The sequence below is a fragment of the Neurospora tetraspora genome (assembly GCF_033439725.1).
Source record: "Neurospora tetraspora strain CBS 560.94 chromosome Unknown B0H65scaffold_1, whole genome shotgun sequence".
Classification (NCBI taxonomy): Eukaryota; Fungi; Ascomycota; class Sordariomycetes; order Sordariales; family Sordariaceae; genus Neurospora; species Neurospora tetraspora.
Window position 1 is genome coordinate 6,181,469 of NW_026944383.1, and position 12,874 is coordinate 6,194,342.

Sequence of the window (12,874 nt, forward strand, 5' to 3'; positions counted from 1 at the left end):
GGACGGGAAGGAGGTGCCGGTGACAAGCGTGGTGATGATGTGGGGAGTGCTTGCCAACCCGGTAAGCTTTCCACTTAGCCCCAGTACTTTTATATGTAACATCAAATCCGGTAGAGGTATTTTCACCCGGTGATGGGCACTCAACTTTGAGAAGGCTTGCTTCAGACCATGCCGTCGTCAGCGGCAAGCAGACTACGTTCCCTTTGCGGAAATCTGCCCAACTTATAAATGCAACAGAAACCTGCATGCAGCCTGCTTCCAGGAAACAGAATCGACGTGCGTCGAGGTAGGCGAGCATGGCGAGGTCATGCTTGCTCCCCTGCTTCCCTGCACCCCAGCTCGTCGAGAGAAAAAGTGACGCTGATCCTCTCCGCATTTCTCCAGGTTCCATTGTTTTTCTTTGTTGGGACGGGTCAGCACGAGGCATTTCTGGGGAACGTGAGGAATGTGAACTCCGTGTCTCATCTGCTGAATCCAGCAACCCGAGTGAGCCATGATGTACAGGATAAGGGTATTGTTCTCGTGTTTCCCCAATTCCTTACACGACATGCGGTTGTGGAAGCAAGCACTTTAAGCATCCCATGTGATGCAACATGGAAAGCTTCCCGCTGTGCATAACAGAGCCAATCAATCATGTCGGGTCAACATCAAGTTAAGTAAACAATGTTTCCATCTCGTCTTTCTTGCAGAGCCTGTCACACCTGTAGAGACAAAGTTCAGGACCCAACAACATTCGGCCATCTGGACCTGGGTATGTACCTCCGCGGAGAAAGTGATAACTCAGCAGAGTTCTTGTCGCGTCTTCGAAATTGACTCGGCGTACAACTTGCGAGGGGAGAAATGCAAAGAGCAATGAATTGAACACCAATTCTCGCCGCGCTAGGACAACTGCCGATTGGAACGTAGAACAACAACGAAGTTGAAGAGCTTTAGTTCAAATCAGAAAATCCACATTCTCCCCCGCATCCGGGGCGTGCGGGAGAGTGTCGACTCCAACAACTTTGGCTGACCCTGCCTCCGAATTTCGTTGACCGCAAACTCTCGGCGCTGTCATTCGCTCTTTCTCGGTGACGTCAGGCTAGTATAGTGGATCCTTGGAGGGTAGGAGTGGGGTCTTCTCCATCGCGGGAAGCACAAAATGCGGGGTCGAGGCCCCCTGTCCTGGGACCTAAAGTCCCAGTGCGGAGAAAGAGAACAGCGTTCGGTGCCGTGTCGGGTTGGCTTTGAAGTTCGCCAGTCGCAACATCACACCAGGACAGGAACACCCGCCCCCTTTTCGATCAACATCAGATTCCACAGTAGCCAACCGGTGTGCTCGGCTTCACAGTCTGCCAGCCATCTCATTGAGCCATCCGGTATTATTCTATCCTCGGCGCATTCAAAAAGCCATGGGCTCTGTGTACAAAGAAAGATGAGATATCAACCGATTCAAGTCGCAACAACAGAGACATGTGGAAATCTGAAGAAACAAGAGATGTCAGCCACACAAGAAGCTGAGCAACCTTCGCGACTATGTGCTTGGTATCAACAGGTTCTTGTTGGAGAACTGTGCGCCAAGCAACCGATTCATCAACAACAGCGTAAGATCACAATATTGGAAGGTGCCTTGCGCCCGAGTCACCTCATTCGCTCATCGGGGGTTCCGCCTTCGAGCCCAACCTCAAAGATGCATATTCTCTCGGCCCTTTTATCCATGTAGAGGGCGGGCCGATGGATCAAGAAGAGGCTTATAGACTCTTCGATTACGTAAATTTTAGAGGACATCGCAAGAGCCTATTGATCTATTTGCTCCGGTATTGCGAAGTCTCTCCTTCAGCCTTCTGGAACTCTTCCCCAGCCTTTGTCGCCTTCTCCTGCATGATCGTCTTGAAGATGCTCTCCAGCCTGGGGAGAACAAAGTCACGGTTTTCATACGCCTGGTAGCTGATGACCAACCGAGGTGCCCATAGCCTCAGCCCGGCCTCTTTACCGAGCTCATTCATCCTCTCCACCGAGCACTTCGCATCGTTCAAATCAAGCCACACCATGTTGGTGTCGACAGGATGAAGGAACTTGCCGCCCAAGCCCGTCCATATCCTTTCGATCTCTTTAGCCAGAATGTGCGCTCCTTTCAACTTGCCGCCTTCGCCGTTGGGGCCCTTGCCAAACGTTTCGTCAACGGCAACCCTCGCCGCAGCGGCCACCACGCCCGACTGCCTTAGTCCACCGCCAATCGACTTTCTTACCCACCGGGCATGCTTGATCACGTCCTTGGGGCCTATCAGCACGCTACCGATGGGCGCACCAAGACCCTTGGAGAAGCATAGGCTGATGGTGTCAAAGCACTCGGCAAACTCGGTAAGGCTTCCAGCACCAGAGGCCACCGCCTCCCACAAGCGCGCGCCGTCGCAGTGCATCTTGATCCCATGCTCGCGCGCAAAGGCGGAGATGCGGCGCACCTCCGAGAGCGGCATGATCATGCCGTTGAGCGTGTTCTCGAGCTCGATCACACGAGTCGGGCAAGTGTGCACGTCCTCGTCGAGGTGGGCGTTGGCCTTGACGTCTTCGAGGGTAAGGTAGACGCCGTTGCTAGGCAAGACAGGCTTGAGCATGGCGCCCGTTAGGGATGAGACACTATGAAATTCTGTTAGGGCTGGTCTTAGTAAGCACGAAGAAAGAAACACAGAAATGGCCTCACCCTCCAGCCTCATATTTTACAATGTGACAGCGGGCATCACAGAGTACACCGTGAGGCGGTTGGGTGAGCAAAGACCTCATAGCTAGCTGGTTACCCATGGTGCCTGACAAAACGAGGAGGCCGGCCTCCTTGCCGCACAAAGCAGCGCAGTGGGCCTCAAGGTCACTGGTGGTGGGATCTTCTTGCGTGACATCGTCGAGCAGAGAGCAGGACTGGATAGCGGCAAGCATGGACGCCGTGGGAGTTGTCATGGTATCACCTGAAAAAACGTTAGTCGATAACTATGTGGTTCCGAAGTCCTATCAGATTCCTTACTTCGGAGATCGAAGCCTCCCGGGCCGACGCTGCCAACCCAGGCATTCGGCACCTCTGACAGGCTCATTTTGAAGGGTGTTGTTGACGAAATAGCACGGGACTGTTGGGCACACAAAAAAACCACCGGGTTTCTGAAATATGAACGGAAAGGTTGTCGGCCGGCGATGTTAACTTGTCGGGCAACTGCTCTCAAGGACTGGGCCGGCATGGTCAATTGAAGTGGCGAAGAAGTCCCGTCAGATTCGCCGTTGGACACCGGACAGAGGTGGCCGTCAGCCCGGCGAGCTCTAGACCTCTTCCGGTGTGACTCTGCGGGCATATGTCGCCGTCTCCGGCATAATCGGAGCCCTAAAGGGCAAGTGTTTTCCACTGTAACGGTGCTCCACCTTTGGCATTTAGGGGCCGCAATGGAAATTCACGGCAGAGCTGCCCCTGTGGGCACGGTCCTCTTTCGGGGAATGGAACATTCGTTCCGGGCATTCTTGCTGCGTTTGCCTGAATCAACTTCGGGGGAGTAACTTTGACGTAATCCTTTGAGGCCATTCAGAAATTCATTTCAGGTTGGTTGATCGTATCAAAAGTCGGTGTTTCACGATCCCTTCGGCCCACTTCTTTACTCGGGAAACGAATGGAACGCTGTCCGAAAGTCTTCGGACCCGACCGAGTTCGGGCCCCGTCAGCCCACATGGACCTGCCCCGAATGGTGAGTTTACGGGGTACACCCGACTTGCCAAAATCTCGGACAGATTCGTTCCTTCTGCAGAAAATAAGTACAAATTGGCTCGAACACGACTGTTTTGGCTAGAAGAAGAAGGAACGATGCGGGCTCGTGGGTTTTCCAGTCTGATACAAACCGGAACCCAAGGCAAGTCCAACGTTGCCCTCCGCTTGATCTTCTGGACATTGCGTTTCTTCAAGTCGGAGCCATCCTTTGCCAAAATCATTACTTTGTATTTGCAACATCCCTCCATGTTTGGTATCCTATATATCAACAGGCTCAATCACCTTACTAAAGACTCTAATTTAACCTTTCACCCTCCTTGCTTGTACTGATGCGACCTCTACCCAAAGCAAAACCCCGTTCGATACTCCTTTGTCGGTTTGTGAACAACCACCCATTCCCTATGTCTTCATATCCATTGGCGGGACTATAACCTAACATCTCAGGCACAGGAGGACCAGAGCTCATGCATCGCCATGATATACACCTGCCACCGAAGCTCAAGGCGAAGCCAACGGAGAGGGACTATCCCACAGCCTGGGATTTCCAACGTCGAGGACCTCCCAGTCCCAGTGCTCTAGCAGGGCTGGAACCCCTCCGTCGAGTGGGAGCAGTTGCACGCCGTTGAACAGGTCCAAATTGTTGTTCAAGTGATCCTGTTGGATCTGCCAGTCGAGCTGCCCGTATTGGCCTGGATCGTTAATTTGACCCATCTCAAACATAGGTGGCTGGAAGTTGCCAAACTGATCCACGGTAGTCTGCCATGACGCTGTTGCTGCTTCCTCTGGCGGCGTTGGGCCGCAGACCTGGAGGAGCTCAGCATGATTTGGCCCAGCATCAGCTTCCACTGTTGCTTCAGGTGCAGCTGAGTTGTTGTTGGTGGTGACGGCTGAAGCTTCGCCGGAAACAATGTTGCCGGTGTTATTGCTTTGACAGGGTTCTTCAACCAAGTGGATGGTCGAATCGATACTTCTGCCCTGCCGAGCAGTGCCCGCGACTTCGAGCCCACCAGCAGCCAAAGAAACACTCGGAGACATGCTCTTGGACTTCACTCGCTTGGTGGACCCCATCAGACCTTTCTCCCGATAGCTAAGTGGCAAATTCGCAACCATCTTTTCCAGAATTCGGCACAAGCTCAATGCTGTCTTTGAGTCGCCGGTACACTCGTGCAGCATACTCAACCCGCGCTTGATGGATTCAAGGACAGTTTCTCGGTGCGGCAAATTCCGAGCTTCGTCGTGGACCAGCCCAGAACACAGGACAGTGGTGGTGTCAAAGATGCAAAAGACGGCATAGTGGAATTTTGCGCCGGCAGACACGAGAATCTCGAAGAACGTCCGAGATACTCCCATGAGGCCCAATGCGGCTAACACACCCGATTCACGAAGTTCCAGCTCCAAGTCAGACATTGGCTCTGCAGAATTTCGAGTCACGAATTGCTTGAGAGGATCGAACAAGCATATGTGGCCGACGAGGTGAAGATAGCGACGTTGGAATATGATCCAGTCATTCTCCGCGTCCCATTGAGTGTCCGGGTTTTGGAGAGCATATGCAGCGGGCAATTCGTCCATCCACTTCTGTACAACGTCTCTCAGAGCCTTACTCACCAAGGCCTTACTCACTTCGGTCGGGATGGAGTTGTCGGACGGCACGGGCTTGAGTTCTGCTGCCATCTTCAAGCACAGGGAGCTGTGGAGATTTATGTGCAGAAACGGAGACGGTTTATCTGGGTTTTCGGGGTCTTTGTCGAGAGCTAACGTTGGCTCTACGAATGTGCAGTCGGCGTGGTTTATGAGCAACGGCCGAGAAAGCATCGAATTCAAGGCGCTGCCAATATGTTAGCGCATTCATCGTGGGCTGGAGCAGGATATTTCACTTACAAGTCCCACACATACAGGATGCCCCAAAGACGTCTTCTCATCTCGCGGTCAAACTCCGACATGCCATCAGATAAAGAATCCTGATGAAGTCCTATCTCATATGCTGCATGAATGGTAGTTCCTAGGGCATGCCACGCTTCGGTCCAATCCTCGGCCGACTTGTACCAGAAAGCTGTCAGAAAGAGCTGCTGCACATGGGCTAGTCCCCCTTTCCCAGAAGGTATCGTTTTACTGAGCTTCTCCGCTGTTGTGTGCAAGGTGGTGGCGAGTGTCAATGCATCCGTCCCAAGCTCACGCTCTAGTCTGTCCTTGACGCCGGCGTTCAGGATGTACAAGGCCGAGCAGGCACAAACCCGCAGGATCAGATTGGTCAACTCTGGTGTACGCTTGTTCGCGGGTGTCGCCCACCATCCATCATACTGGGTCCTAAACTGAGGTCGATACAAAGCGTAATAGTGATGGTTTGCACCATTGAGCCAGTTGTCCACCAGACAATCTGCTGAAGGTCAGGCACAATCTCGCGCGCAACGGAAATATCGAAGGGTAAGTGGCATACCTATATATGGCTTGGCAGGCATTGACATGATGGCAGTTTGCAGTTCCTTCGACTGGACAGGCTCATCGTCCGCATCAGCCGTACCCTTGTTTGTCTTACCAAGCAACACGTAGTGTGTGTGTGGCATATAGCCGAGGGCATTGAGAGCATCGGCCTCGTCGGCCTCGTCGTTTTCACCATCTTGGTAGCCGTTCTCGTCGAAATAGGACTCTTCTTCGGGAGATTCTAGAGCCCGTTTCTTTGACACGCTGAAGAGAACGCCACTGTCAGAAGGAAAGTTCTCATTGCCTCTAAGTTGGGTGGCTATGGTATGACTTACCTTGATGAGCCCTCGTCGGAGGCTGTGTCGCTTTTGTTGGCTTTCTTCGGAACGAAGCGGCAAAGATGGGCGACTCCTCTCTTCGAGCAATGGTTGCATGGGAACTGACGATTACACTAACTCTAAGGTTAGACAGGCTTGATCGTTGAGTCTTGAAGACCAGGTAGAGGCTGGATATGTTCAACACCAAAAGCGTCTCAGAACTTACCTTCTGCTTCCGACGACGGCACTCCAAGCACGATATCGGCTGTGCGTTACCCTCGGTTGTCCAGCTCATCATGGCGGTTGGGACGGATTGCTGTGCACGAGCGGCTGGGAAGATAAATGCCAAAGTCGACAAAAGCAGATATATCGTGTCACACTCAGGATGGGATGATGTCTCGTCTTGGTGAGCGCGACCCGGATGTTTGATATGTAAGAGAAAGAACCTCTAGCAATATCGGGCTGAGCGGGCTCAGCGTGATGAACGCGGTGTCTGGCTTCGAGGACAAGAGCCTTGTCAGTATCTGTGCCACAGGTGATAAGCCAGCTTCAGAAATTGTGTAACGATGCTAACAATATAAGCAGGCATCAAGTTACATCGGCTTCTCAACGAAAATCGATAGTGCAGACGTCGAAATACCATCCTCCTTTACCGCCTTGTCTCCCAATCACCTCCCGCCAAGTGCTGTCGGAGAGTTTGGGGGGCACATCGGTCCACACCTTCTGATCGCAACCCATGTCTCTGGTGTGCATCCAAAGGCACCGCTAGGAGGGTGTTCACGAACCCCGAACCCCGGTTCTTGGGTCATGGTGAATGACAAGGAAGGCCTGTCCGGGTGTCTCTGATCCCGAAATCCGTAAGCCACATACGGTAGAATCCGTACGCACATACTGTTAACGCACTTTTAAGGGTATACAGACAATCCAAAATCCTAACTACGAACCTTCTTCAGGCCTACGACGAACGCTTCAAATTCATCCTCCCTCTAATCAACAACAAATAGCCCACAAAACTCATTTACGCCGGCAACGCGGTATAGGCAAATTCCTATTACTATAATACTATCTCCAGCGCTACCCGTAGCAATAAGGATAGTTTAGTAGGTAGTCTTCGCTTACACAAGGACATCTTACACGAGGACATAACAAGGCAAATAAAACCAGGACCTCCAGGCCTTACACAACGCAATCTTCAACACCCTTCCGGCATTTGCAATAGGGCAGCAAGCGGGATAACAGCCCTCAACTAAAGGTAGACAAATAGCCGATTCTCAACTTCGAATAACCTTTTGAAAGGCGATAGAGATTCGTAGGGCGAACGCAGAATTTGGTACCTAGTTTTTGGTGGCTATGTCGGCTTACACCTGAAGGTGGGTTACCGTATGTGATTGTGCGTACGGATTCTACCGTATGTGGCTACGGTTTCCGCTCTGATCCAGACCTCAGCCGAGTGATATCAGCCTGGAAAGGAAAATAGAACCGAGCGGTACAGTGAGGATATCCTATCTCGTCAGTGACAAGTCATCATGAAGAGGTCTCACTTTGCTCGCCAGCTTCCCTCAGCCTACCTAGGACGGTACCAGCCTGGCGCTACACAGTACCTAGCGCCCTAGGTGGTGTTGACGCATTGAAACTACCCCTCTATCCCGCTCAGCTAAGTATGAGCCTCTTCTGCGTTAACCTTCAGCCGCTATAGGCATGCATATTTCAGTTTTCTATCGTTGTCTGCTCGCTAACGTAGCCTTTGCTCGCACGGTCGCCAAGATCGTGGTTTTCTGGCAAACAAATTCCTCGTCAGTAACTACCGTCTTACTCAAGGGCTTGTCTGCACACCGACAAGCCGTCTCGTGGGGTAGTAACGGTAAGGGCAACAGCATGACGCTACATGCATGCTGAACTGAGACATCGTAACCTTGATAGAGACCCTGAACGGGTGCTGTATCCGCCCAAATTAAGGGAAGTCAAGAGCCCGTCGTCGACAACGCCGGGGTAACTGCTTCTTCAGTCTTCCGTTGCAGCTGTTCGGGGCGTAACGTTCGGGACACTACACTGTACCAAGTTGCCTTGCATAACAGTGCTTTGAGGACGTCCTAAACTCGGTCTTGGCGAGATCCCCTTCTTCAAGTTTCATTTGACTTTTCTTTTCGAAGCCATCCCGTCATTGTGTTCTGATTCCATCTGAGCAAAACAAGTTACATGCTAAATGGCATCCTCATCTGCACACTCAAGCTTCCAAAGTTGCCCAGGAGGATGGTAACGCGGCAAACGTTGACCATTGGGGCTTCGATGAGTGGAGGGTTCGGATGAACGGTGCATCGAATTGATGTTGCATCCGCCACACCGGCCACAGGCCCGGGCTTGCTTAGAGGTCATTTATCCGACCCCTATCTTGTTTACAACTTCGGTATAGTTCGGCGATCTCGTCTCAACGTTGTGCAGTTGCAGGTCGTTAGCTTTGCGTTAGCAGGGGCTTCCACGTTATAGGCTAGTAGCCAAGGTGACATCCGGCCTCTGAAGCTTAGACTAGGCGTCAGGTGCGGAGGGTCTTCTTGACCGAACTTTTGACCTTGGTCGAAGTTAGACAGTGTTAACAACGTTGTTGCATCAAGGTGTGAAGGTTGTCTGCGTTCAACTTGGCAGCCTTCTTCTTTCCTTCATTCAGATGCTATGGTACAGTGTTATTGTCGGATGCGAATACGAACTCGAGATCCAAAGCAGTGTTTCTCGAAAACAGTGTCGCTAAAAGTCATGGAAAAACCGAGGGACTTGGCAACTCCAGAAGGAACTACAAACCCCGATACCGACATTTGTAAGTAGCATGGGCGGATGGAGTAATCCTGATGGGAAAAGCAAGATTTAATACTTGCCGAGATCCATCCAAATTGGATTCTTTATCCTTTACGGGGTATCAATGGTCCGTGTTGGCCTCTCAGCCCGGTCGAGATATCCGATTTACTCACCCCCTACGCCCATCGTCATCTACCAATCGACCGGTAATTCATCCGTGAAGGATCAAGAGCTAATCTCCGGACCCTGACAAATCGCACAGTCGCCCGATCGCCACTCTCTGGCACGATGAGACAGAACATCGATGCCATGTCTTCTCCACGCTCCGGGCCGTTTCGGTTTCCAGGATCACGGACGCAATTCTAACTCTTATTGCATGTGACCAGATCGTTAGTAAGAGATGACGGATGTACATATGACCTGAACAGGAAGGGGAAATTTCGGGAAGATCGTCATCGTGGTTATGGCGTTGACCGTGAAGCCGGGACATGCCTCACAACATCACAAAACCCCTGGATCTACAATCCAGCCCTGGGTTTTTTGTTAGTCTGGTACAAAAAAGCCGAAGCTTTCCTGGATATGGGAAAGCGTTCGGCTTTTCATCGGGTAAACGCCGTAGACTGATATCTGGCAGTCTTGGGGATCTCGAAAGTCTTGGGGATCTCGAAGGAGACGTATTAAGCCCTGGTCATTGTCCGTCGCTTCAAACGAAGACTCTGAGGACGCCAAGGAGAGCTCCAGATCTCCCCTGTTCAACCCATGACCGAGGAACCAAACTAATAAACAAAACAGTATTGTATTGTAATCATGGAGCTGAGGGTCTGTGAATCCTGATTCCGTATACCAGGAAGCCGGGTGCATTGCGCTGCCGAACCGGCCCCGACCCCAGTGCCACAAGAAGGGGAACAAGAGTAACCGCCAGTTACTCATTGCTTTTTTCCTTTGGTAAACACTGTGAGAAAGGAGAAGATATCTGCATTAATGGGCCGTGATCTTGTTCATAAGTCATGCGAGCCGAAACGGATATTACGCGGTTCATACGGTCTTAAACTGCCGAAAGTTTGCCTCTGCCTCTTCGGTCCGAGAGTCTACATCGATTAATAATGGCAGGTTTCCACAATACCTATGGGATAGTGCAACTCCAGTCCGGCCAGAGCTCCGGCCCTAGTAGGTAAGGTCTGTATGGACACACAAGTCCCCTCGCTCAAGGGGTGTGGCTAGAAAGAAACACAACTACCACGCAGCGGGATACCACCACATCTCAACCCGCACCGTATGAGTTGGAGACGGAGGATACCACGCGCAAGCTACAGACCAGATGGGGTCAAGGGTATTGTATGAATTGCGCACTGACAAATCGCATCATCGCATCACAACCTCATGGAGCCGCCTAGACCTCAGACTAAGCAAGGATGGAAGTTAGGTAGTTCGTTCGGCAAATGGGTTGGGTTTGAGCGAGACCACAGTTCGTTCGTCCAATTCTACAGGAATCAGGAAGGGAAAAGCGAGGCCTCCTGTTAAATTTGGACGAGTTTGGTGTTGTTGGCGTTAGAGAAAGCGAGGTCCTTGTGCGATCGACGGACGTTGAGATAATCGGTGGGTGTTGGGCAACAGTGGATTGGGTCTAAGACACAAGATAGGCAGTATCCGAGGATCATCAGGCTGCTGTTTAAAGATTTCTCATTACGATCAGGATGGGATTCTTGGAAGTCGTGACTGGGAAAGTGGATGTCGGTTTCGGGATGGTGGTGGGATGGAAGGGGAGAGGATGGGAGGGGACGTGATGAGGGCGGCTAATGCCGTGAATGTGAGGGACAGTGTGAGTGTGAGTGTGAATGTGACGGAGAAAGCCGAGTGGTACTCATTGTCTCAGGCCGGGCTGGTGATTATGCGTCACAGACCATGGGAGAGTGGTTGCGGAGGAAGGGAGGTTGCCTAGTTGAGGATTGAGAAGGATTCTCGACAAAGATAGTTATGTCATTTCTCTCTCCTTTGCCCTACATTACTAGCTTGAGCAAAGACAGGAACCGACTTCCTGCGATAGAGCCTGCGACCAACAACTGGTCAATCTTTCGGCAGGGGAAGTCACGAGGCATGTGAGAGGGGGAAATCTGCTCGGTCAAGAGTCTATCGGAAGGGACGAGGGACATCACTCACCGAGGTGAAGAATCAAAATTCAAAGGGACAGATATTTGCCCATGTACTACTCATGCAAAACACATTATAAGACTGGAGAACTCCAGAGTCCAGGCCCTTGATCTTGTGTTATTTATGAGTGGTCAACAAGTCCAAGTCACCTTCAGCTACAGCACTATCTCTATACGTAGTAGGTAGGAGGGTGGCTTGAAGCTGATACCTCTCAGAGAAGATGAGGCGTTGCTATGTGATATGTCGTATGCGGAAGACGATGCGGAATTCTTCCGTGAACACCCAGACTCTCACCGGTTACCATCAAGATCCTCTTGCCCAAGGAGCTAATGCATCAACAACCACAGATTCACAAACAGGTCCTCGAGCCGTTCCACACAGAACCAATTTCTGGAGGCGCATATGTTTCTCTTCCATTCGAGCTCAAAGAAGTCATACATTCTATGTGACACACCATCCATACAGCAAGACAGGTTTCCCCTTTCAGCTTCGTCCACTAATCTCGACCACTCAAGCACCACAACCCATAACTTAACGCAACATCTTCAGCAGAGCTGCCACAGGCCCCATGTCCTTCGCTTCATCTCTTGGAAATATCCGTCCCGTCTTCCATGTGTACTTGACAAGTTCCTTCTTGGTGAGAAACATCTGCGGGATGGTTCCCACCTCGACAGCATCGAGGAAGTCCCAGATGTTGACGTTGATGCTTTTGAGAGCCTGGTTTTGACAATGAGGTGTTAGTATGCTGCTCTCCATATTTTTCTTTCTTTCAAATGCTATTTCTTCCGAGTTGCTCACTCAAGCTACTCCTCCCATAATTACGCGTGCGTCTTCATGTTGGTTACATCTGGACGATGAGAGCAATCCAAGAACCTAGGGCACAAAACAGGCATCATACCGAACCAGAGCGGGGATGAGAGTTGTATACATACATTTCGACATTTCCTCTTACTGGCAAAGTCACCATCCAGCCCCAGATCTTGACACAACCGCTGCCAATCCTCAAGCTCGCCGGCGCCAAAGTAGTTCTTCCATCTGATAACGACGTCGTATCTTTGGGGAGGAGCGGGTCTCTTCTTTTTACCCATGATGGTTGATGATGGCTCGAAGAAGGGGAGATTATAGGTGGCTAAACTCTTGATCTGATGACAAGAAAGACAGAGGCCGGTAACGGTCGGTCTTTGCTCGATTGGCACGTTGACTGAGGTTGACGTGGTAAACTGGCTGGGCTGGCTGGGCTGGCTGGGCTGGCTGGGCTGGCTGGGTTGGTTCATCTCCGGCACGTCAGGGTTGGACGAAAGTGGTTTCCGGGCGCGGCTGTTTTCATAACCGGGCAGGCCGCTGCGAGAGGGGAGGCTTTGCATTTCATGGTTGTGAAAAGAGGATGGACAGACGAGTGTTCTTGAGAAGATGGAAGGGGGCGTTGATAACGAAGTTGTGTGTCCGGAAACTGTTGTCAGGTCTTGTCGTTGGCCTTCTCCTTTCACGC

At 51.4% G+C, this 12,874-nt stretch overlaps 3 protein-coding genes across 3 annotated transcripts; all 3 read right to left on the reverse strand.

Moving 5' to 3' along the window:
- Positions 1 to 1,781: 1,781 nt before the first annotated feature.
- B0H65DRAFT_415459 (pyridoxal phosphate-dependent transferase) lies at positions 1,782 to 3,059 on the reverse strand (the record flags this gene model as incomplete). Its single annotated transcript, XM_062823987.1, has 3 exons — positions 1,782 to 2,613; positions 2,678 to 2,936; positions 2,993 to 3,059. The coding sequence occupies 3 exons, from the start codon at positions 3,057 to 3,059 to the stop codon at positions 1,782 to 1,784; spliced, it is 1,158 nt and encodes a 385-aa protein (XP_062687051.1).
- Positions 3,060 to 4,213: 1,154 nt separating this feature from the next.
- Positions 4,214 to 6,745, reverse strand: B0H65DRAFT_505546 (fungal-specific transcription factor domain-containing protein; the record flags this gene model as incomplete). The annotated part of the gene is made up of 5 exons (XM_062827998.1): positions 4,214 to 5,402; positions 5,594 to 6,092; positions 6,150 to 6,412; positions 6,469 to 6,548; positions 6,677 to 6,745. The coding sequence occupies 5 exons, from the start codon at positions 6,743 to 6,745 to the stop codon at positions 4,214 to 4,216; spliced, it is 2,100 nt and encodes a 699-aa protein (XP_062687052.1).
- A 5,171-nt stretch (positions 6,746 to 11,916) lies between these two features.
- B0H65DRAFT_414139 (uncharacterized protein) lies at positions 11,917 to 12,659 on the reverse strand (the record flags this gene model as incomplete). Its single annotated transcript, XM_062823889.1, has 2 exons — positions 11,917 to 12,102; positions 12,318 to 12,659. 2 exons carry the CDS (start codon positions 12,657 to 12,659, stop codon positions 11,917 to 11,919), a joined length of 528 nt encoding a protein of 175 aa, XP_062687053.1.
- Between the last annotated feature and the right edge of the window lie 215 nt (positions 12,660 to 12,874).